Here is a 24,754-nt window from a genome sequence, read left to right on the forward strand (position 1 = left end):
CAGCAACAGAGACAGAGACTTCTTTATGTATGTAGATTCGGTTCCGGTGGCAGAGGCTAGAGCCTTACGCAGACGACGTTGATCGCCTCAGACAGAAGAAGACTCGAGATCGTGTAATTTGCCTCGTGCGTTCTTTTTGTCTCTAGCTAATTAATTATTATTATTATTAATAATAATAATTATTGTATCTGTTTTTGTCGAATTTCATTAATTGAAACAAACTGAAATTATGCAAACATTGTTATTGTGAGATTTCATTTTGTTTCTTTTTTATGAATATTCTTCTCAACGCGTTTTGTCCGTTTTGTTCATTGTTTTGCGTTGTGTTCCCTTGTTTCGCCTGTTACCCGTTGTTCGTTGTTCGCGGTTGTCATTGTTGTTCGCTGTTCGTTGTTTGTTGTTCGTTGTTGTAGGCGCTTTCGTTGTCGCTGATCAATCCATTCGTTCTCACAGTGTCAAACACAACCAGTTGCAGTGCGATCACATCATAAGAAATATCTCAAAATACACATAAAGTTATTTGAAAGAAAAATCTTAAAAAATAAAGAAAACAGCAAGTCAATTAGTGTGCTTAATCGTAATCGTTAGTGAGCAAAAAATTTTTCCATTCAAAACGAAAAAACACGCACGGAAAAGCAAAAATTTTTGTAGTTGTTGTTTATATAATAATCGTACACATACAACATACATAGAGTGGCAGAAAAGCCAAGAAAAATAAAAAATAAATACATATTCAAATTTGGTTTAATTTTTTTCGCAGGCAAAATATAGAGAAATATCAAACAAGCATATTTGAAAATAAAAGAAAAGAAAATTCTCACCCATTGTGTGTTTCATAGTTCTGTGCTGGTGGGCCACTATAGTTTTTTGTTCAAAATTTTGTAGTGAGCAAAGTGAAAGTGCCTTGAAAATACAAGACGAGAAGCAATCAAAAATCAACTGAATTCAGTTAAATCAAACATAAAGGAAAGAGCAATAACCATGTCGGACATTGAGGATGTTTTCGGTGGCGGTGAAGAGGAGCAGGAGCAGACCAAAGTCGAAAAAGAGCCCGAACCAGATGCTGAGAGCAAGAGCAGCGTGGTAACTGAACGCATGGAAGAGGTGATACCCGGCGAAACGGAAAAAATGGTTACCGAAACCATCGACGAAGATGGCGACGTTGTCGAGGAGACTACGGAAGTAACTCGCAAGACCGTCAAAAGAACCATGAAAATTACTGAGGTGAGTGAAGAAATCAGCTTACATCAAGTTGCAAAATCTAATAGTCTATCGATTGTTCAATTGAACTTAAATGGGAATATTGTTAACAGTTTATAGAAAGGTTAAAGAAATTGCAAAATATTCGAGTTCATAACAACTTTAAGCTAACAGTAAGCGATATCCAAGTTGACGTTAAAGGTAAACTTTTTCGACCAATCAGATTTATGCAGTATTAGATTCAGAAACGTTTTCTCTTAAAGCAAATAAAAAATTTATAGGTTCTGTTTACTAACTACAAATTTCTGTTAGTAATCAATTATTTGAAATAAATATTTGAACATTTTTCATGTTAATATACACCTAATTGGTATAATTTTCGTCTCGATTGAACACAAATTATCAGCTAAGCGTAACATTTTTGCTTTCATTTGCTTTTTTTTTTCGTTCAAGCTCTTTCACTTGTGAAATTGACCAAAGAAAACATAGAAAAATTCAACCACGAACATTTTTTATAAGTATTATCTTTTCTTTTCAAAATGCCATTTCATTGTGTGCGTCTTAACAAATTGTTTATATACGAGTAGTCACAAAAATATTATAAATTTCGGCATACATTATACATCAGCTATATATGTAGGCAAAAGAACGTACATAATACATCTCTCTATATATATGTACGTATGTAGGTTTATTGTATATATACATATAGATCTCGTTCAGCCACACTTTCTATAGGCGATGTCAAATAACAAATTTTGCAGCTGTTTGATTTCGGCGCAAATTATTATCAAAAAAACTCAAAAAAAAAGAAAAATAGAAGAAAAAAATGATTGTTAAAGCTTAAATCACTTAAATACGTTGAGCAAATGCTGCCAAGTTTTTGCTTCTTTTTGTGTTTTTTTGATTTTTGTTGTGCTGAAATAAAAAATTGCAAAAATTAAATGCAATAAATTCTGTGCCGCCAACGATGAAAAACAGAAGGAAAGGCGTATGAGGAGAGCGAACAGGGTGGAGGGGCAATGCTGGTGGAAAAATAAGCGGCAACCTATTGGGGTTTCCGTGTCTTGCGGTCTGGCGCGCACAGACGAGGAAGAAACAGGAGTCGGAGACGCAGCCAGGCGCATTGCAATTAATTGCCACAAATCGTAGCACAAATTGCAAATTGCATTTCCGGCTTGGCGGCGGGACCAGCAGCCACCCCAAAGCAAAATTATGACAACTGGCAGAGCGAATTCTATCCACATCTTCGATTTTAGCCTATTTGTTTATCCCCTTTTCTCCGTCCCTCTCTCACTCCCTCTCTCTCTCTCTCTCTCTGTCTGTCTCTCATGTCTTTCGCCTGTGTCTCATTGATCATCACGTTGTTGCTCGTTTTGCTCTGTTTTATGGCCGTCTGCGTATATTTCGTGAAATTTTATGACTCCCAAATTAAATTTGCATTGCAATTTACTTGGGGTCGGCCCCCGTTTTTTCTGGGTTGTTTTTTTTTTGTTTTTGTGGGCCAATTTTATGTGCCCAAAATGAAAATGAAAATGAAATGAAAATGTATGTGCGCCAATGCTTAGCAGTGGTAAAGGTCCTGGATATGAATGCGAATATGTTTTAATAGAGATGACAACGTGAAACTGTATAATTTAATTCAGATAAACCTTGATCTACTTACTGCAAGTATTTTTCAAGGATATTTATTCATCACCTGTTGATTAGAGATTCTTTTACCGAATGAATTGCTAGTTTTGAAGCTCATCTCTAATGCCATATATCGGTACGTTTATTTTTATATTCGCCTGAGGCTTAACGTACTAATTACATTGTCCGTTTTGACTTTGCCCCATCATGCGAATTACACCAAACTCGTCCTTCCTGCGACTTCAATTTCCATGCCAATCCCCCACAATCTTAAATGATTCAACTTTTGCCCTTACTCCGTAAATGAGTCACGTAGCATTTTTGTCATTTTTATGCGTTTAACAGGTCAAAAGTTGTACTTTTCCTTTAGCCAACCCTCAAACCAAACCACAATGCTACGTGACTATCGCCGAGTTCAAATTGAAAATGCAAAAATTAGTGATATATACAAAGGAGATGGGGGAAGATGGGGGAAGATACGTTTCACTTCCCACTCCCACATCTCCATTTACATTCAGTCATAAATTTCACAGTTGATTTAGCACAATGAAATCCGTTTGTTGATTCTTCTAATTTCCTAATGTATTTATGCAGTTAGAAAATAGATTAGGAAGTGTTGTTCGGGTTAATGAGGCCGGCTAATATGTGCAGCAAGGCGTTAAAAGCAACCCATAACCCGACACAGAAACATACACTGACTCACATACAGAACGAAAGGTTGGACACAAGACCAACCACATTAATGGAATTCCGGTGGTCAACACATGGACACATGATGTGACCACAGAAACAATTTGTGTTTATGGTTAAGCTTTGGTAGGAAGGGCAAAGGAATGGGGGTCGGGAGAATCCGTAAAGGGAAATCATTGTTCTGGTTCATGTTCTTGTTCTCCCGTTGCTGTCATGATTAGGCGTCATATTATTGAGCCTGGGATTAATTAGTAACATATATGCACACTCACACACACAGAGATACACACACATTTATAGTAAATATTTATTCCATTGGGAGTCATGATAATCAATTAAAACTTGCAATTTTATATATGCCCATGCCAAAACGAAAAATTGTATTCAATTGCTGATTACATTTTTAATATTTCCTATTTAAAATTCAGGTAGCTTCTAGTAATGGAAATATTTTATACATATATACTCGTATATATGTTTCGTGATTAAGTTTACCTAATAGAATTCATGTGGGCTTCATTAATTGCAAAAATGCAAATCTCGTTAGTTCGATTTTTGCAAATTTATGATGGTATTGACTGTGATTATAAATTATTCACAATTTCAAAGTTAATAGTTTAAAGAGATTTTCTTTTGTTACATTTGGGGTTTCGAAATCATTGTAAAACTCGATTCTCGATCACTTTTTTTCTTGTCTAAACAGATGGTTATAACTGCAAATTGATTTTACACCTAGCTGGAGGTCGATCATTAGTTCAGTCCAAATTATTTTAGCCCTGACCCAGCTCTTGCTTTGAATCGCATTGACAGCTGTCAGCGGTTGCCCACCGACCCCTCCCCCTCTTCAACAGAACTGATGTGGAGAAGCCAAAATATTTAATTTTTCTATATGTTTCGGTTGTGACAAAATAAGACAATTCAATGTCATATATTTTACCTTTACCGCCCGCTTGGTTTTCATTCATTTGTTGCATTTGTTGTCCTCAGTCTTGGCCGCTAGGATCGTCCCCCTCTGCGCCTTCGCCATACTCTTCTTTTTAAGAATTCCAAATTTATCTTGATTTCTCGATGTTTTATTTACAAACATTTTTATATGTATTTATATGTTATTCAACGTTTTAATGCACACAATCGAAATACTTATGTTTATATAATTGAGAAAGCTGAAAAACATAAGAATCGAAAGTATGCCAGAACAAGGGAGAGAGATCTCTGGCTATATAGTATAGTATTTTGTATATATCTGATATGAGAAAATGTCTATGTATGTGTGTGACTATACTATTAAGGCATGTGGATATATACTAGCTCATACTTGTGTGTACAATATGTGTGATGCGGCGGTATATAAATAAAGCTGCCAAATTGTGCGGCGCACTGGGCGTATGATAAACGTGCCATTTATTTTGCCTGATTTCTGAGCTGAGCGATTTGTTCGGCTCTTTCTTATTCACTTGCTGTTCTTGTTATTGTTGTTGTTGTTATTCTTGTTCTTGTTGATGGGATTGTTGTTTTGTCGGTCTTTTTGGCAATATCCAACGAACGTGAGCATAATTTTGGGATAAATCAGCTTTATGACTGGCATATTTCATGTAATTTACAAAATAACCTCCTGATACATATTTATATAGATGGATATTTATTTGTTTAAATATGTTTCCATAGATCCGACTTTGACCTGCCACAATAATGGGCTCTTCAAAGAGTTTACTCATCTTTTTACAATAATAACAAACGGATAATAATTTTTGTAACGTCCTTAGTGTAATATTTTGTTTCTTTGTTTTTTTTTGCCTGCCATAAACTTCCGCTCTTTGTTGCTTAGGCCGGATATTCAATTGAAAATTTATTTCAATTACATTTGTGCGAGCCACAAAAATCTTGAGAATAAATTCAATTTACAAAATGTTTTGCGTAGTTTTGCGTACAACAAGGGGTTGCCAACAACAACAACAACAACAACAACAATAAGGAATAAACCCAACAACAATGTTGTAGACAACGACGTCGTTATTTTCCCTTGTCTGTTGGCAAATCAATGAGGAAATTTGCAAATTCAGTTAATTCAACGCTTTGTGGGGCCACTTTTTCAGCTGAGAATGTTGGAATGTTGTTGTCTAAGGGCTGCAAATCCGCCAAGTTGACCCAGGAGATAACTAAATGCAAATGAAATGAAAGTTAACTTGTTATGGGTTGGCCTAAAGTCAAAGCAATTAAAGGCATCACAAGAAAGAAGAAGTTCTGAAAAAGTTAAAGTGCTACGGCCTAGACCTAAGATTTAAGATTACAAAACACTCATAAATTTTCTCTTCTGTTGGCCTAAAAGAGCTCTTTAAGATTTCATTCTTACTTCTAACTTGTAACTCATACGACATGTTATCCACAAAGTGAAGTGAAACCATCTGGTTATAAAACTTAAGAACTCTTAAGTAAAGTAAAACTTGTCTTAGTCAACTTATTCTGTACTTTTTCTCTAAGCAACTTTTAATGAATTTTTATTTAATAAGAGGAACGAGGTTAACAGGAGATGTTTTCCACTTTTTTCATTAATTGTGTTAGTGCACTTCTTTTTCATAACCCAATTTATATAATTGACGTTTGTTTATTTACTTTTAAAAAGAATCATTTGTGGCTATTGCAAAAGTAAAATAAATAAATCAACAATTTTGTTTAATATTCATTTCGGTTTCGTTAAGCCAACAAGGACAACATTTTTGTGTGTTATTCTTGTTACTGTTTGGGCTTACAGCTGTACAATTGGCAGTTTGGTTTTTGGCAGTTGACAGTTGTACAAAAATAGTACAAGAAAAAAAAACAACAAAAGTGTGTCGATGTTGCATTTATTTATTTATGAATATTTAACAATTGTTTAATTACAACCACACAACAGTTCACGATGATTCGTTGTGTTTTTGTATCAGTTTTCTTTTTCTCTTTCTCTTTTTTTTTTTTTGTAATGAATGTAATTATTTACCCTCTGTTGCCTATTTTTTTGTTTCAGTTAATTTCGTTATTAATATTCCAATTAATGGAGATTTAATTAATGTGTTGGTGGTCATAAATATTTATTATCTTTAAATTAAATGACATAAATAGATAGATAGGGCAAACAAAGAGTGACAGATTTTGTCATCTTTTCAGATTTGTGGTAATTTCTGTCATTCTGTCCCTTTTTCGTGAAAATATTAGCAAATATGCCAACAATTTGTCAACATAGAAAAACAAAGGCCAAAAAATCGAAAGTTAATCCCTGGCCCCCACCACCAACCATCCCTTCTTCCCACCTACTACTTTTTATTCTACTATTCCCCTTGTATAGAATATATATGTATATTATTTGATTTTGGCTGCATTCGTCTGATTTCGAGCAAAATAAAAGCCACTTGACTGAGACAAGCATCAATTGCATTGCTTTGCCACATTGATTGCTGCCTTCTGCTTCGATTTCAGTTGCATTGCACAAGTCAAAAACAATAGAACAAATATTGTTCGAGTAATCGAAATTTAGAGCGCGCGCGGAGGCATCAAAAACTATTGATTTATTGCTGGAATGGCAAATGGAGCAAAACGTCGGGCCAAGTCAGCTAAATAAATAGATTAGTTTTTATGCGATTATTTCAATTTTTTTTCGTTTTCGTTTTTCATCTGCCTCTGGTTTCGTTTATGGTGTTGGCCTGTTTTCCCATTTCGATACGATACGTTTCGATTCGGTTTTTGCGTAGTTTGTGACGTGCGGCAGTCAGTGTACACTGCCTGTGACTGTGTATACGTGTGTGTGAGTGTGTGTGTGCATAGTGTGTGGGCGTATCTATAATTTTGTAAAAATTACAATTCACATATAAATATTTTATTTGGAAATCCTGCGCAATATTGCCAAATTGCGCAACTCAACGGATCAACGTAGACCAACATAAGAAAACAAACCTGCTAGCAGTCAAATTATCTTTCGCAAAGCGGATTAAATAGGCCAACTACCTTAAGACAAGCCGTAACCATGGCCATAGATCAGGTAAGACTTAGTACATAAACAGGGTCGGAATATGTTGTTAGCTGGAAATGAATAATCAGTTGGAATTTGATCTCAATATGGAGTATCTTAAGGAATTATTTGTGTCGATATTATTCAAATTAAACTATAAACTATTTCAATGGCAACCACTTTGCATACGCTTACTTAAGCTGAATAGACAGATGTTTAGATATATAGATAAACCATCTCTTATCGTCAACTACCTTTGCTAATACCTTGTAATACCAAGTTAACAATGTTGGCAAAAACGTAGAGAAGGTCAAAGTAATCTTTATGTGGCGCCTTTTAAGCATTATTCCCCTCATGTAGTATATAGAACCCTTTTTTTTGCTTTAAGCCAGTTAGCAATCTTATTAACAAATTAAACTGCTGATATAAGGAGCCAGGAGCTGGCAGAGAAGGGAAGACGGAGAACGTAAAGGATTGAGAACCATGTATAAGAACTAAGCTGCTTCAATAGCCCATCAGAATGTTCCCCTCAAGCAAAACACTTTTTTTTTTGCCTTCACTTCCAGAGGAGCAAGAAGAGAAAAAAAATACGAAAAACCGAAACACCGAAACACCTGAAAAGTTTACCTTGCTGTTGTTGTTGCTTTTTGTTTGCTGCTGTTGTGTTTTCCTGCGCTTGCCACTTAGGTGTGAAAATCACTTGTCAATCTTTTATGTAAAGAAGTGTTGCCTCGCCTCGATGCCATCGTCGCCGTCAACGTCTCCGACGTTGTTGTTGTTGTCGCCGCCGTTGCCATCGTCATCAACATCGTCACCTGGTCGTAAAATTTTGTCGTCTGCTTCCGTTTTTTCTTTGGACTTAATTGTGTCTGCCTTTGCAGGTGAGACGCTGAGTTGAGTTGAGTTAAATTGGGTTGGGGTGGGTTGGTTCGGTCGGTCGGTCGGTTGGTTGGTTTGAACGGGTTGCTTGTGGTTCAAGGTGAGTCGACTTCGACTTCGGTTTGACGCATCTTTCAATCAGTTGGGCGTCCCCCCAAAGATTCATTCCCCTGTCAAATCTACTATACTACCCAGGCAACCCGTTGAGAGCAGCAGCAACAGCAGCAGCAGCAACAACTACAATAATAACAACAACAACTTTTGCCACTGCCAAGGACTTTCTTGTTGCCTTTGCCTTTACTTTTGGCTTCGGTCTTGTTTATTTTGGCTGTGGGTTATTTTCTGCTCTCGTATTTTTCACTTAATAAAATTGTTTTCATTCGCTGCGCTTGCTTTTTAGCTGCTTTTCTGCTTTTCAATATGTTTAAAAATAAATGTTGACTGCTCCTCACCTCACTTTGCCTCTAGAATCCATTGGCAGTTCTCTCGTCTCGGATGGGTTTCTTCTTTATTATAGTATGCTGCTATCGACACACTTTTCATTCTTCATTTTCTTTATTCTTATCATCGCTGGCTATTGTTGTTACATTATTGCGTACATTGTTTGTGGGTTATTAACAGTTTTCAGACTGGCATTACAAATACATAAACACACATACATATATATAAATATACTGTATATATACATAAACTATATCTTTTAAGGAGCTCAACCTCGTCCTTAGACTTCCGCTGCTCCTTCAATTTGCTGATGGAGCAATTTCCATCTTCTGGCATCTGCAAATTTTGCTTGCCAACACACAAAATGGTTTTCTAGTTAAGCATCTTTTGGCCCATACTTGGTTTAGCTGCGGTCGTTCAATTAATTCTCCATGATAATGGTTCCACTATCTATTACTCATACTTTGAAGAAATTATTACTTATTTATGACTGAGTGAAACAAAAAGTGAGATTTAATTGTCAAGATGTAAAAGCTTTTGATTGAATTGCGTTTGGCACTTGAGCGATTAGTTGAGGTGTTAATTGAAATTGGATGACAGTCAGCTAAAACCAGAATGCATTAGATTGATTGAAAATGTAGTCAGTGGTCAAATGAGAGATTTCCCCCTGGCCATTGGCCGACTTTATACCCGGCAAGGGGTGGGGTGCGCGGCAATGATTGCGGCAACAATGTGGCAAGGAACCGCCCGCCCACTCGCACCACCCGAGCAGCTGACGGTGCAGCTGTCATGCATATTCTTTTAGCTTTATTTCGAGTTTATTTCGAAAAGCAATCGAAAGAAGGCAAAAGAAAATTATAGGAAAAGAAACATAGACACACACAGACACAGACACACACACACAGATTTTCCTGCGCCATTTCCCCATTGTCTTGCACTCGCGTAATCAATCAAAATGGGAAAACCCACACCAAACGGTATATGAATTACAAATACTACAAGAAACCAAATTTTTGCATACTCTTTTAGCAATCCAAATATCTTTGAGCGATTTATCATATTTTCTATATACCTATATATGTTTAAAATTTTGTAAAAGTGTACTTTTTTCCTTAATAAATAATTCGTTTGGATTTTTAATAAACTATTAAGGGAAAATGTAACTTTTTTTTTGTATTAAACATATAGACATCATACCAGGAATCATTCCCATCTATATATATTTACGAGCTTTTGGCAAACAAAATAAATCATTTCTCCATGGAAATTCTATTGTGAAAGCTTGATCTAAAAGTGATTAGGGTCAACGATTGTAGAGTATAACTCAGAACGACGTCAACAAATGCTGCAGATATGCATAGAAATCAGAGCAAATGGCAACAGGCAAAGCCAAACACACACACACAGATACATAAGCACCAGCACAAATACAAACACAAATACCAATTCAGACACAGACATGACTTCACACAGACATCCCACACATATAGACAAACACACTAACATACACACACTTGAATTTTGTTGCTTGCAATACATCAAAACATGTTCCAAAAGATTTTCAATTTATTTTCACTAAAACGTTTCTCGCCCCCGCTGTCCCAACAAACATAAATAGATGCTCGGATTGGATCAGAATAGTCAGTCGGTCTATGGGTCTGCAGTTGGTTGGTTGGTTGGCTGGTTGGTTAGTTTGGTTGATTGGTTGGTTGCTTCCTCATGATTGTTTCGTTTTGCAACATTTAACAGAAATAAAGATGTTCTCTGACGACATGGCGTATGGGTAACATAAAATCAATGAAATGCTTGACCAACTGCAAGACAAAACAAAAACAAAACAAAAAGGAACCAACGAGAAACAAAAAATTGATCGCCACATGCGTCTCTCTAATTAGTTTTTTGGCCTGTCGCTGGGATTAGCCGATGAAGCAATAGACAGGCCAGATACATAGATAGAAAAATGCCGGCGATGTCGTCGTCGTTTTGAACACAAAACCAACAACCAACGCAATGCATTAACTTTAACAAACTGATCCCGGAAGTGGGCGCCGACATTTAAAATGAAATGAAATGCGTACGCCTGCAGTTTGATAGCTAAATCGGTTTGCCTGTATCTATTCTCGGGTCACCTCGAAGCATTTAACAGTGCGTATGATTAATATATGAAACTGGGGATAGCAGCCACCTCCATTACCACTCCAACCATCTACAAACACCTTCAGCCTAATCAAAAATGCATATAAATTGAGAGACATTCATAAAAATGTCAAGTGGCCAAGTAAGGGGCCGTAAATCAACTGGCCATTAGCAAGAACTGAACGTTGAATGTGATATTTATTTATTTATCTCAATGGGTGATGCAGCAGCAATAACAAGAGCAAAAACAACATGAAACAACAACTATAACAGCTCGTTAAATACAAATTGATTCTCTACATAAATACTTAAGTCAAGAATGGGATAATTTTATCAGAGTTGTGCGTCGGGTCAGTTGGATATTTTATTTGTTTCTCCTTATAGAATCAACAAAATTATATATGCATTAATGAATATAGTGTTGAATTGACCTCTTGTCTTAGCCTATATCTCTCTCTCTCTCTCTCTCTCTTGTCATAATCATCCCAAAAGGATATATAAACAAAAGTTGTAACTTCTTTCTTAGCCTATGTCAAAAATGGATAGTTTATATACATATCTCATGCAAAAAGATAACAACAATTTGTAGATATATATATATATATATTGTATTTACATTTCCGAGAATATCTATTTCTGATTGAATCGAATGCGATTTCATTGAATTTGTGAGTTCATAAGCACCAACTAGCCTACCATACTCGTGCCCTTAACTCATTTGCTTGTTTGTTTGGTTGTTTCTTCCCCTCTTTGTACCCCTCTACACTCACATAATCTATAAATATTTTATATACATATTTTCATCTTTATATCTTGGATGTACATACATACATACGTACATTCATATGGCGACCCCAGGCAAGGCGAAATTCTTTAGAAACATTTCTTTTTGAGTGTTTTTCGGTTATTTAAATTATAACCTACATAATTTCAATGGCTTAGAAAAATGAAAGAAGAAATAAATAAGAGATACAAAAATTAAATAATATTTATGGGGCGTAGACAGGCACATGGTCAGGCGAGACACATAGAATAAAGAAATACCATTCTTTAGTTTAATTAGCGTGATGAATTAAAGATACCTCGCAGTCAACTAAAGTTAAAATTGATAAATTTCTTTGCATTTTTTATTGATACCACGAATTATCAATGAAAGTGTATAATATCTCTGAATTCCAACTTATAATTCTTATAATGTATAATTCTATTACATTAAGAAATTGGTTGTGCTTTTAGCCAAGTAATATTTAAGTAACATTTAAAAGATAATATGTAATATTTTTTTTTTGATTTTAGAAAACAAATATTTTTTAGCGTTGGACAATATTTAGCGAAAAATTGAGTCGAAATTTTGTATTGAATATAAAGCGCCATTGGCTAGTTCTAATGTATCTTTTTACTTTATGCATCAAAGGGTATTTTATGAGGCATTCCTTTTGTAAACGACAAAATGTAGATTGTAGTGGAAAATAGTGAAAGAATTCAAATTTATAGTTAACTAGTCAACTAGCCAATTGTCTGCAGCACACGTGAAAAAGGGAAAAGGGGAAATTTTTGTAACTTGAATGCCAAATGCAGCCATTCAACCAAAAAGCAAAACCAAAACTGTATGTAAGAACCATCCGAAATTTCAAATGCCAAATTGCAGGCCACAGATAAAAGGAGAGAAACAACAAGAGAGAGAGAGAGAGAGAGAGAGGGAGAGAAAGGAAAAGCGCTAAATGAAAATAACAAAATGACCAAGAGTTTGCCATTTTCACGGAGCAGCAGGTGTGTTCTGTCTCTGTGTATGTGTGTGTGAGTGTGGCAAAAGAGCTAATTAGCGCAATTTGAAGAGCAAAATTGCTCTTAGTTGTCCCACCTGTCTGAGTAAGAGTATGTGTGTGTGTGTGTGTGTGTGTGTGTGTGTGTATATGTGTGTGCAAAACACCTTCAGCACGACAATGTCAATGATCATTTCAGACATAAATGCGTGGGTGTGGCACACCCACAGTCTCTGTATGTGTGTGTGTGTGTGGGACAATGTGGGACTGCTCGAAAACTAAGAAGAAGATAGATTGGATAGAAAAGTAATTCACCTCACTATCTACCATCAGGCAATGACTCTCAAACTGTGACGTACGAGCAATATAAAAAATAAACATTCCGCTTTCTTCTAAATATGTTTATATTGAGAACAGAAGGAATAAGGAGTAGGAGGGTGGAAGATGTTAAAGATTAAAACCCTCTCATATTGATAAACAAAGGTATTAACATTTCAGTTTGCACTTTGCTTTCAACACTTGTGCATTTTAACAATTCAATTTTTGCATCGAAAATCGGGTTTTCGCCATTTATCTAGCCTGGTTTTGTTTTGAGAGTTTTTGCCAATGTGATTTTTAGCATCAGCATGCAGCAAATTCAGATACAAATGCAAATTCTGTTACAGATACAAAAAACAACAACTACAGATTCATTTCAATGCATATTGATTTTGTGTTTGTGTATTTTGTAGTGTCTGTGTGTGTGTGTGTGTGTGTGTGTGTGTGTTTGGCCTGGTCTGGCCTGGCCTGCCTTGGAGCCTATAAATAATATTTTTATTTTCTCGCCTTTTTTTGGTAGGAAATATTTGAAAGCGCTTTATTTTTAGCAGGCGTTGCGCCTACAAATCGTTTGTTGTTGTTTATTTTTATACGCCCCAGCTGGAGCAACGTGCACACCCGGAGGGGTGGTGGATGCGGTGAGGGTTTGGAGGGGTAGCATGTCGCATCACAACTTTGTTGCCCGAACTGAACAAACTTTTTGTTTTCTCCTCTCCTTTTTCCCTCCCCAATGTCTGAGTGGGAGGTCGAAAAGTATAAAAGAATAACACAAAGGGAAGAAACGATTAATTATATGCCCAAAAAGGACAACTGAGACTCGGGATAAAGTCTTGGGATGAGCTTAGCCCACAATAAACCAAAGCCAAAAAGAAACAATGAAACTAACCCATAACGGGCAATGTCAATGCAATTTAAATTTAATTTTCTTTTCATCTAATTAAAAATAAACAAGACATTAGAAAAGATTTTGGGACAAAAGTCAGTAAAGCAATCAATAATTTATCCAAAGTCAAAGCTTGTAAAGGGCTTAGTCGAGAATATGTTTCATGAATACAATAATGAAGTAAACATTATCTTCAACTCTCTTGCCATTTGAGAAACTTATATACACTAGCTGGATATGCATATAAACACAAGTTAGCACTTAGAGAAAGACAAAGAAAGTCCATTGGTTCTGCGATGGCTTCTGGGTCGCATATGGTTCATTTACATGGGAATCCACTCGTAACTAATTGGACACAAGTTCGAGAAATGCGATTAGACATTTGTGCAGAAAGTGCAACGCAATTTGTCAGCCATTTATGAAGAATTTAAAATGAAAGACGCAACAAGCCAACGATTTACAGCTTCAGCAAATTGGCAATAAATGATTATAATGACAGTCAAGTTGCATATATATCAGTATATCTGCCTTTCTCTGTGTCGCCCTCTCGCTCTCTACGTCTCTCAAATGATTTGTCTAAAAATAAGTTTTTCTTTTGAGTGACACATAACAGAGCAAAGCTCAAAACGCAATAAAAACGAACACGCGACAAGGTTGATTGGAGCGGAATGGTTCAGTAGATTGGCCGATGGGGCGGGCTATGGTGTGGGTGGGTGGGGATTTCGGGTGAGCTGACTAATTTACATTTAACACATATCTCAGAACAAAAGGTGAGAGAAAAATCACTCACACACAAAGGCCAAAAGCAACAAAGAAAGCGGAACCATGACCAATACACAGGAGCTTCTCCATCTCTCTGTTTGAATTGGATTCGATTCAGTTCAGATCAGTTTAAAGATACACGCAGAACGGACTAGACCAATAAAACAAATATATATTTTTAATATTATTATAATAAAAATTAAACTTTCTTAATTTGTTTTTCATGTTTCTTGTGTGGAATTCTTTAAGAATTCTCTACAGTGATACATATTTGTTAGTTTTTTCGTTCTATCGTCTGTTTGGTTGGTTGGATTGCTTTGCTTTGGTCACCTGTTTTGTTGAAAGCTGAATACAAAATGCTCACATTACGCATACGACGCGTTGACGGGCCGCAAAACTGAAAAAATATGTAAAACAACCAACAACAAAAAAAAGAAAATATTTGCACAGACATTTTCATACACAAAAAAAAAAAATAAAATAAAATAAAAATTGAATATATGTTTATGCAAATGTCTGTGTGTGTGTGTGTGTGTGTGTGTGAGTGTGTGTCTGAAGAAGCATTTCATTTTTAAGATTATGAGCAAATTTTCGCGCTGTTCCCCGCGGCAACATTAAGTGTTGATTGTGTGTGCCGCTCTATTAGCCAACGTCTCTCCTCTATCAACCACTCTCTCTTTCTCTTACTCACTCTCTATCAAGTGCCTAGTTGCCTGATGCTTTGGCCTGGCCAACAAAATTCAGGCAAACTCAGTTCGTTGCGAGCGCGAGCGCGTCTGAGGCTGAGGCTGAAAAAAACCAAAGAAAAAAAATGTTGCTGAATATTTTTCTGCGTTTTGAAAATTTGCATGCAAATTTACACTCATCACACAACAAAGAAACGAAAAACAACACAAATATTATACCAACAATAATAACACTATAATACTCTATAAAAAAAACCAACAAAAAACCCACCTACGCCATATCACACACCCAATCAAAAACAAAAATCACAAAAAGTGCAACAAACCTAAAGCAAATACACATACAATCAAACAATAAAATAAACAATACTTCAACAGTGCCACAAAAACAACAACCAAAACAACAACAACTACAACAACACTAAAATTTTCAGCAAATTCAACACACAAAATTAAATTGACATAAATGTTCTCTGGAAAATTCATTAAAATGCATTTAATTTAATGAAAAACTGACAAAATTGTTGGCTAAATTTAGGCAACTTTTATATTATATAGAAATATAGTTTTTTTTTTTTTTGTTTTTGTCATTTGGTTTTGGTTAGTTTCTATTTTGGCAAAGTCTTTACCATCAAACAAAAATAATTTTTTATTTTCATTTTCTTTCTTTGGCAATAAACTTGCGTGAGTCACAATAATAACTAAAAAGAAAATGTGCAAATTTTACACACTTTGACTTTTATTTTGCTTAGTCAAAAAGAGGCAAAGGAATCTAACTTGCGGTGGCTTTGATTTGGTCAGCAAAGAACCAGAAACCAAAAACCACACACTTTCAACTTGAAAACTTAAATTTTATGTCAAATTGAGGAAACCGCTGTCCAAATAAATATTCTAAATGAAAAAGTAAATTAAAATTTGAAGAATTTTTTTCTCAATCGATATTATTTATGCTTGTCAGAATTTAAAAGTTCAATCTTGATTAGGAATTTAACTACTAGTAATTGTTACCAGAATTAGAAAACTTTGTTCTACTTTTCGACTCTTTGAGAAGAAATGTTATATGTATATATGAGATAACTTAATTCTTGGGCGACTTTAGCCAACCATTCATCCTTAGCCAACCTTTCTATCAGCCTGTAGCACCCCAAGAAATTATTATTATTTAGCATACAAAGTTCAATTTGTATTGGTAATAATTGTTTTTCATATTTTTTGTGTGTTGCCTTTGAAATAATCTTCTTTTGCAAGATTGACCTCGAGCCGGCTAAGTTCGATTTGTTTTTCATATATTGTTTTGATAAATCTATGGACATAGAGAGACCAACTTTGTCTGTGGCTTAGTAAAGACCTACTAAATCTTTTATTGTGTTGTCCATGAATTACGAACCCCGATGAGAAGGTGGCGGTTTTCACCCCCTTAAAGCAATACTGCATGGTGTTTCCATCGGGAATATAAAATGGAAAGGATTGTAACTTTTTCAATAGAGTATTTATGCCATTGAGAACCCTCTTTATATTCACCTTTGCACCTTTTTCTACCTCCAAGATATTAGATGAAATACACTTATCTCCAAGAAATATTTTCGAAAAAACCTTTGCCACATTCATACAGATTTTTCACAAACAAAATGATTGTTCATTTTAGCCAGAGATTTTATAATTCCTGGAAAAAACCATTATTGAATTTTCCAACCTTTATCTTAAGAGAAAGTGTCAGAAATGATTTTGATTTGAATTTGTTGAAGCAAAAGAAATGGGCGCTTTTAATTTACAATTAATTTACAACAACCATTTATTTGCTACTCGCCCACGATGGCAGCAGCAGCTTTAATTCGCCTTTAAATTTTTTCTTTCAATTCTTTGCTAATTAATTGTATACAACGAAATTTGCCGCTTTTTCACTTTCAACACACAAATCGCGAAGTGGCGCGGCGTGGCATTAATTTTTTTTCTTTTGGCCAAAATACGTTTTCAAGGCAGCTGCAATAATAAATTTGAAGAGTTTTAAAAACAAGCTATATTTTATTTATACCTACATATGTGGGTATATGTATCTATATAAATATATACATATATATGTGTTTATATGTATATATATAATTCAGTGTCTGTGGAAGTTGTGTGCAAAAATAATATCGCATCTAATAAAAATCATAATGCGTTTCCAGTTAAATCAAAATGAGTGAAACAGAAATTTAAAATTTATTTATGTTAAAAAAAAGAAGAAGAAAAAGAAGAAAAGAAAGAGTTAAAAAAGAGAAAATATCAAATACATGCGAATGCCATGATATAGAAAGTCAAACGTAAAAAATAAATTACAAGTACTGAAAAAGTTCTCGTATTAAGAATTCAAGCGTCGAGTACTTGATAAAATGGCAGACACTGCTGCTGCTGCTGCTGCTGCCAATGACAAGGACAATGACGTCATCGAGGAAGAGGAGGAGACAACAACAACAACGACAACAACAACCAAAAAAACCTCAGAATGGCGCAAGACGCGTTCTACCAAGGTGCGTAAATGATGTAGGACCCTAATCTAGGGGAAGTCGACTCATTCCAAGTAGTCGCATGACCAAACCAACGCCCACTCGCAAAATTCTTTCCATCATCGTTCCTATTTTCTTTTTTTTTCTTGGGTAATTTGACAAATGTTCATGGATTTAAAGTTGCCAAAATGCCATCTCTGTGATTTCAACCTTGGCCAAGACGGGTAAACAAAAGATACACAAACAAAAAAAAAAAAAAAAACATTAGACATGTCAACATTTTTCAAGAATCGAATTGGTGAAAATCTATATAAATATATAAGAAAATCTGCTTTTTATACCATACACCCATAGGGTGAAATGGTATATTAAAGTCGCCAAAATGTATGTAACAGGCAGAAGGAAGCATCTCCGACCCCACAAAGTATATATATTCTTGATCAGGATCAACAACCGAGTCGATCTAGCCATGTCCGTCTGTCCGTCCGTCCGTCCGTCCGTCCGTCCGTCCGTCCGTCTGTCCGTCTGTCCGTCTGTCCGTATGAACACCTAGATCTCGGAGACTATAAGAGCTAGAGCCACCAAATTTTTTATGTAGACTCGTGTAGTATGTAGAGTGATCAAGTTTATTTCAAATTTTTGCCACGCCCCTTTCCGCCCCCGCAATTTAAAAAAAGTGTTTATCTCAAAAACTATTCTAGCTAGAGACACCATATTTGGTATGTATATTCGCTTAGTAAATGCACACATTTTGTATGTATAAAAATTTTGCCACACCCTTTTCCGCCCCCGTAATTTGAAAAACTTGATTATCTCCCGTATTTTTTTACCTCATGCAATCAAATTTGGCACTCTTAAATTTAATACTAATATCTATAAAAAATACCAAATTTGATCAAAATCGGATAAAAAACAGTCGAGTTATGCATATAAACGTTTTTCCATAAGGCCGGAGTTGGCCGTTGGCTGGTGGGGGCGCTAGGGTGCTCTTATGATTGAGTGAGCGAGATACTAAGATATGCTTGTAAGAAGCATGTTAAAATGCTTGAAATATTTGCTTTACTGGTGTATGGTATACCAAAGTCGGCGAGACGACTTACTTACTTCATTTATTTTTGTTCACACGATGAGTTGTCAACTATAAAAAATATCGAGTCGAAAAGGTTCATTCAATTGAGTTGAGAGTTGTGACAATATTTTTAGGATCAACTTATCTATTTTTACCTTGACATAAAAATTACTTAAGAATTAGTTTAATAGAAAGAGAGTCTTGCTTATCAATTGGCGTGAATTCTTCATCTATTCAAACTATTCTAAGTCTATATCCTTTCACCTGCCAGAAGCGAAATCAAAACTCTCTCACTCTCGATCTCTACAGTTTTTCATCCTCTTTCATTTTGCTAATTAACTGAACCTTTTAGTTGAGCTTTGCACTTGATTAACCTTTTAATATGGGCAAAAATACATACAATGAATGGTGTTGGAGTTGGAGCATTTTACAGACATTAATCAAATCGCTATCCCTAATAAATGAATGTAGTTACGTATGTCCATACACATTGATGGGCAACACCAGCCGATACGCGGATAGCTGACGCTAAAGAAAAGGGTTCCCTACATTAAAGTTTCAACCTACAAAAGGGCTGACACACCCTTCAAGTGAAAACCAGCGATGAGAAATGGGCGGATGGGATGTAAGGTAAAAGCTGAGATGCCTTGGACGGCACAGAATGTTTCCAGGTCAGTGAGTTTTCACTGCAAATAGAGGAGTATAGAGTGTATAGAGGAACTCAGAGGGATAAACATAAGCACAATGGACGTTGGTTGGGCGCAAAATGCTACCGCCCACAATTGCCACTTTGATTATATATTTTTTGCCACATGGGACCCAATCTGTGGCTTGTGGTTTTAGCCTTGTCGGGGTCTGGGCCAGAGCACTTCCTTGAGCGCATAAATTATATTGGTTGCTTTAACAAAAAGCAGCAGCATTAAGACCACAAGGAGCTGGATCAGGAGCATGAGCTGAAGCAACAGCATCACATCACCATCAGCTACTTAAAGATGGTTAAGCCGCACTCACCTGTCGCTCGCAAGCGGGTCGGCAATCAATCAAGCTGTAAAGTATTTATTAAACGATATTATGAGGTTTACCCACCTGCATACAGACAGTTCTCTTGTCACTCCATGGCGCCCTCTCTCCTACCTACCAAATAACAACAACATACATATTTTTTTTAATAGCTTCATTGTTTTCCTTAACAGGATTTCATTTCACTTAATACACCAACATATACATAGCTCCCACTCCATACATAAACACACATATACATTAGTGTGAGTGAATGGGAGAGTGGGTGGTTAGGGGCAGCCATTAGACATTATCGCACCGCAGTGGCTTAGTTCAAAACACAATGAAAAATTTCTTGTTAGCTAAATGAAGATATAAGATATGAAGACCTGATATATCCAAAGCAAAGTTTCCAGTTTTTTCTATTAAAATATGTATAGCTTATTATAATAAGGCACGACTGTTTTTCTTGCCTCCTAATCGCCGCAATCAATCAATAATCTAATCGATCAACTTGTATTTTACTTTGTTTTATACTTAATGATCCCTTTTTGGTAGCTTCTCTCAACGTCCATGTTCCTTTTGTTATGTCTCTCCATGCTGCTCCCTTTTACCCACTAACCTTTTATTGTTTTGCTTGGGTGCTTGTTAACCCTGCGCATTTTGCTTTTGGCCCACGGCATTTTGTCGCTGCCGTTCTCAAATCAACCCAAAACAAAAACAAAAATGAAGCTAAGAAAATAATAATATAAAAATAAAAATGAAAACGTTTGCTGGCTGAGTTCCTGACTGCCTCAACTGTTGGCACAATAGTTGACTTTTCACAGGGATTTCAAAGCAGCAATCAAGGTGCTATCCCAAAGCATTTTTGTATACCCTGTGAAAGGAATTATTAGTTTTTACACAAAACTGAAAAAATGCATATGTTTGTACGTATGTCCTTTTAATTAACTTGAAACCTTTTGTTCCTTCTCTTTGTCTTGTACATAATTAAATTTTAAACGAATTTATTAAGAATTTTTTACTCACTCAAAGTACAAAGACAAAGACATTTCTAAACAGAAATCATTTGTCATTATTCGAATTCCTTATAACTTGACGTACGTTTTAAAGGCACTTTTTATTCACATGGTTTTTTCATTGCATATACATATATTTTATTATGTTGTTATTACATTTATAATGTTTGTTGTTTTTTTGCGTGAGTTTGCGTTTTATGCGTTTTGACGCGTCTGACATCCTTATACAGACTACGACTCGACTCGACTTACTCCCTCTCTCTCTAGAGGAATGGGCAATTTTATCATTTAATTAAAACTGATGCCCGTGCTCCAGTTCTTTTCTTGGTTTCTATTCCATAGGTGCATTAATTAAGAATTTTATTATATCACATGTGCCAGGGCCAGCAAAAAAATAAAAGTTAAGGTCTCAGCATTTGTTTTATTTGTTTTGACTGACTAAAAAAAACAACAACAAAATAAGGAAGAAGAGAAGAGAAACAAAATAAAATAAAATACTTATATATAAAATTCTTTCTTTTTTTTGGCTTTATTCGGTTTTTCCTTTTTGCGGGCATTTCAAGTGGCTGAAGTGTTGCGGGCATTGTGGCAGCTGCTTTTCAGTAATTTTGCGCAATTAAGTTGAGTGGTAAATGAGAGGAGGGCGGGTTAGCTGTTTTATGGGTGTGTGTATGTGTGTGTGTTTAGGGAGGGCAGGAAGATTAAGGTTCAGCAAAATGGCTAATTGACTTTAAGCTTGTTGGCTCTGATGTGAAACAGGCAATGAATTTTTACCAAATATTATTGCTGAATCGATGGAAATGATGCCTGATTAGCTACAACAATTTATATTCTTCTCTTTACCCAATTAATACACGAATAAATATTAAATACTACTTTCTTTCTTTCTGTCTTTGTAGGTAAGCATAATAGCTAATGACTTGTACGAATAGTAAGTGAAATTTCCTTAAAATATTTAAAGAGAAATATTTGGTAAGCAAGTGAAATGAAAATAAAAACAAAACCCAAATGCGTATATATCCATATACATATGTAGGTACTTATATCTATATTCTTATGGATGTATGTATGTATGTATGGTCTATATGTACATTTATATATATGAACAAGCAGTTATAAATAATTTCTGGCAAAAAATCAGCAAAGTTTTTCCGTTGATCTCCAAGTATAGAGCGTTGGCTGCATGCCAAAGGCGTATTGCGCATACGCCATGGGGTACAATTGGACATATGTTTATGTGTATGATTAGAATTGAAATAGTATGGGTATTCATCTCTTCATCTCTCGCGATCGGGTCTGTTTCTCTGGAGTCGAGAATATATCTCTTAAGAAATCTCTTTATTTATTTTTGAGTTGGTTCTCTTTTTCTTTTCTTTTTTTTTTGCTTCTCGGCCTGACCAAATCATATGGGCGATCAATTGTTGTTGTTGTTATGTTGGTGTTGCTACTGCTGTCCAAGATGCCAAATTGTTTGTCAGTTTCATTTCTTTGCACAATTTGCACATCACATTTTCATCACATTTGTGGCTGGTTGCCTATTCTCATGTCTCCTGCTGGTAGCTTTTGCTACCATATTGTTTTTGTTTTTGGTCTCGGTATGGCTCATTAATTCATGTCTAATTAGTTTTGATTTTTTTTGGTCTCTTTGTTGTTTCAATTGTGCGAAAAATATTGTCGCTTTGTGGCAAGGACATGACTTTGGCAAAGAACTTGCCTTCCTCTCCCCTCTCTCTCCAAAAGATCAAAGTGGGCAAGAAATGTCACTAAAGAAATAATATTAAATAAATATTGAAAATTAGTTTCAGCTGTCTTGGCCACTGAATAATTGTCTGTCAGGCATTTTAAGCGTTTTTCAATTCTCTCGTCTTCCTTTCTCTTCTTTTCTCCATTCTCCCACCTCCGCTTGTTTTTTTTTTCCCCAACAGCCATAGTCTGAAAGTATTTCTTGTCCATATTTGGCAAAAAGTTCATCTTAATGCAATCAACAAGAGCACAAGCACAATAACAAAAAGCCATTTTTAGAACATTTTCCCTTCTTACTACAACGATTGTCGTCGTTGTTGCTGCTGTTGTTTTCATTGTTGTTCTTGGTGTTGCTTGGGTGATTGTTGATGTTATTTTTCTTGTTGTTTATGTTGTTGTTATTTTCCTCTTGTCAAGTCGTTGTACTTTTTAAAGCTCAGACATTTGGCTGGCATGCAATAAAAACAAAACCCCAAACGAGATGCAGTCCTTCCCGTCGTTCAAAGAAGCAAGGGAAAAGTAATATAAATCAGAGAGAAGAGTAAAGTGGTCTGGGGCAAAGAAGAGAGGAAAGAAGAGACTCTGGGCCAGCTTGTTGCATTGGCCTGAGAATTTTGTTTTTGCACTTTTGGCCCATTGCCAAAAGTTTTTTTTTTTGCTGAGGACAACCGACTGAATGGTGCTGACATGACAGTCTGCTCCCTGCTCCTCCTACAGCAACAGTCATGAAAGAATTTCAAGATACTTACGTTAAATGGAAAATTTATTCAACTCTTGTTAATGGTTAAGCATCTCTTGTCCAAGCATTTAACACTTTGATATTTCAATATTTAATATGCATTCGAATTGACCGACAAATATGATTGGCAAGGTGAAATGAAACCGCACCAATTCGCATGGAATGTGTTGCCTTTAAAATTCCATTTAAAGGTAGAATGCTAGCAATTCATATAATGCCACAGGGGCTTTTCCTTACTGGAAAGCCGTTTCAATCACTCAACTGGCCTAAAGCCATTTTTTTAAAATAAACTTGACGTTAAAGTAAAAATTCTGTTAATCTTTTTTGAAATCGACACGTTTGTATGTACACATATCAACGAGATAATAAATAAATGTAAAATTCATTAAATTTCATTATTTTGTTTGTTTCAAAACATTTAATTTTATTCGTTTGATATCAATTTCGTTTATTTGATTTCATTTTCATTTCATTGTTGAGATCTAACTACACGTACAATAATTTTCCATTGCCTTTCTCTCCTAAAATCTTAAGTAGCATATTAGATAGAGTTAATCTCTATTTTATTTTTGTTGTTTGTTTGTTTAGATGCTAAGCATTAAATGTATTTCATTCAATTGATAACTAAAACTATTATTGTTCGAATGTATTCATACAAATATTTATGTAAGTTCGTTTATATATATGTATATATCAATATAGAATCCGTAAAATGTTCCTTTATCTTTTTCTTGGTTAATACATTTTGATTTTGTCGATTAGTTGCAATGCGATATGAGTGTGTGTGTATGTGTGTGTGTGTGTTTGTGTGGGTGTATACATATGTGTCTCACATCAGTAAGAATAAGTGAATTGTGAACAACTTTTGAAACTTTTGTCTAAAACAATTTGCAATTCCAGCAAACTTTGCACAGATGTCAAAACAATGTTATTTGTTAACTCGTTAAATGGAATTTTGCTACATTTACCAAGCTCTGTTCACACAAAAAAATCTTAAATACTTGCCCGGCCCATTCCCAGTTGAGCCAGCCTATTGTAAAGTTTCAATGCTCAACGCTCTCTCAGCGAATGGGGTCAAGTGTGTATACAAATACATATATATACTGCTGCTCAAGTGTTCGGCAGACTCGGCTCAGTCGAAAGAAAACAATAAACTGTGAGGCGTGCCCAACAAAATAACAAAAAAAAAGTACACAAAAAACTCAACACAACACAAACCAAAAATGTGGAAATTTTAAAAGCGGTTAAAACACTGCCTCAAGTGCGGCTAGAAATCAATAAAAACTAAAACCATTTGCCACGCCCCGACGCCCACATAACACTTGGCTCT

General features: G+C 35.5%; 1 protein-coding gene across 8 annotated transcripts in view; it reads left to right on the forward strand.

Annotated features, from left to right (window-relative positions):
- Nucleotides 1-926: 926 nt before the first annotated feature.
- Nucleotides 927-24,754, forward strand: part of LOC6651395 (tropomodulin) — a 52,363-nt gene continuing 28,535 nt past the window's right edge. For 2 of the 8 annotated variants that reach the window (XM_015176654.3, XM_015176651.3), the window contains exon 1: nt 928-1,224. In XM_015176654.3, coding sequence (XP_015032140.1) covers nt 982-1,224 — 243 coding nt within the window. In that variant the 5' untranslated portion in view covers nt 928-981. Of the gene's footprint in view, nt 1,225-7,401; nt 7,532-17,726; nt 17,880-24,754 lie in introns of those variants that run through there. The other 6 variants (XM_047011151.1, XM_015176655.3, XM_047011147.1 and 3 more) reach the window with 6 other exon arrangements.

This window comes from Drosophila willistoni, chromosome 3R (assembly GCF_018902025.1).
Source record: "Drosophila willistoni isolate 14030-0811.24 chromosome 3R, UCI_dwil_1.1, whole genome shotgun sequence".
NCBI classification, from domain to species: domain Eukaryota; kingdom Metazoa; phylum Arthropoda; class Insecta; order Diptera; family Drosophilidae; genus Drosophila; species Drosophila willistoni.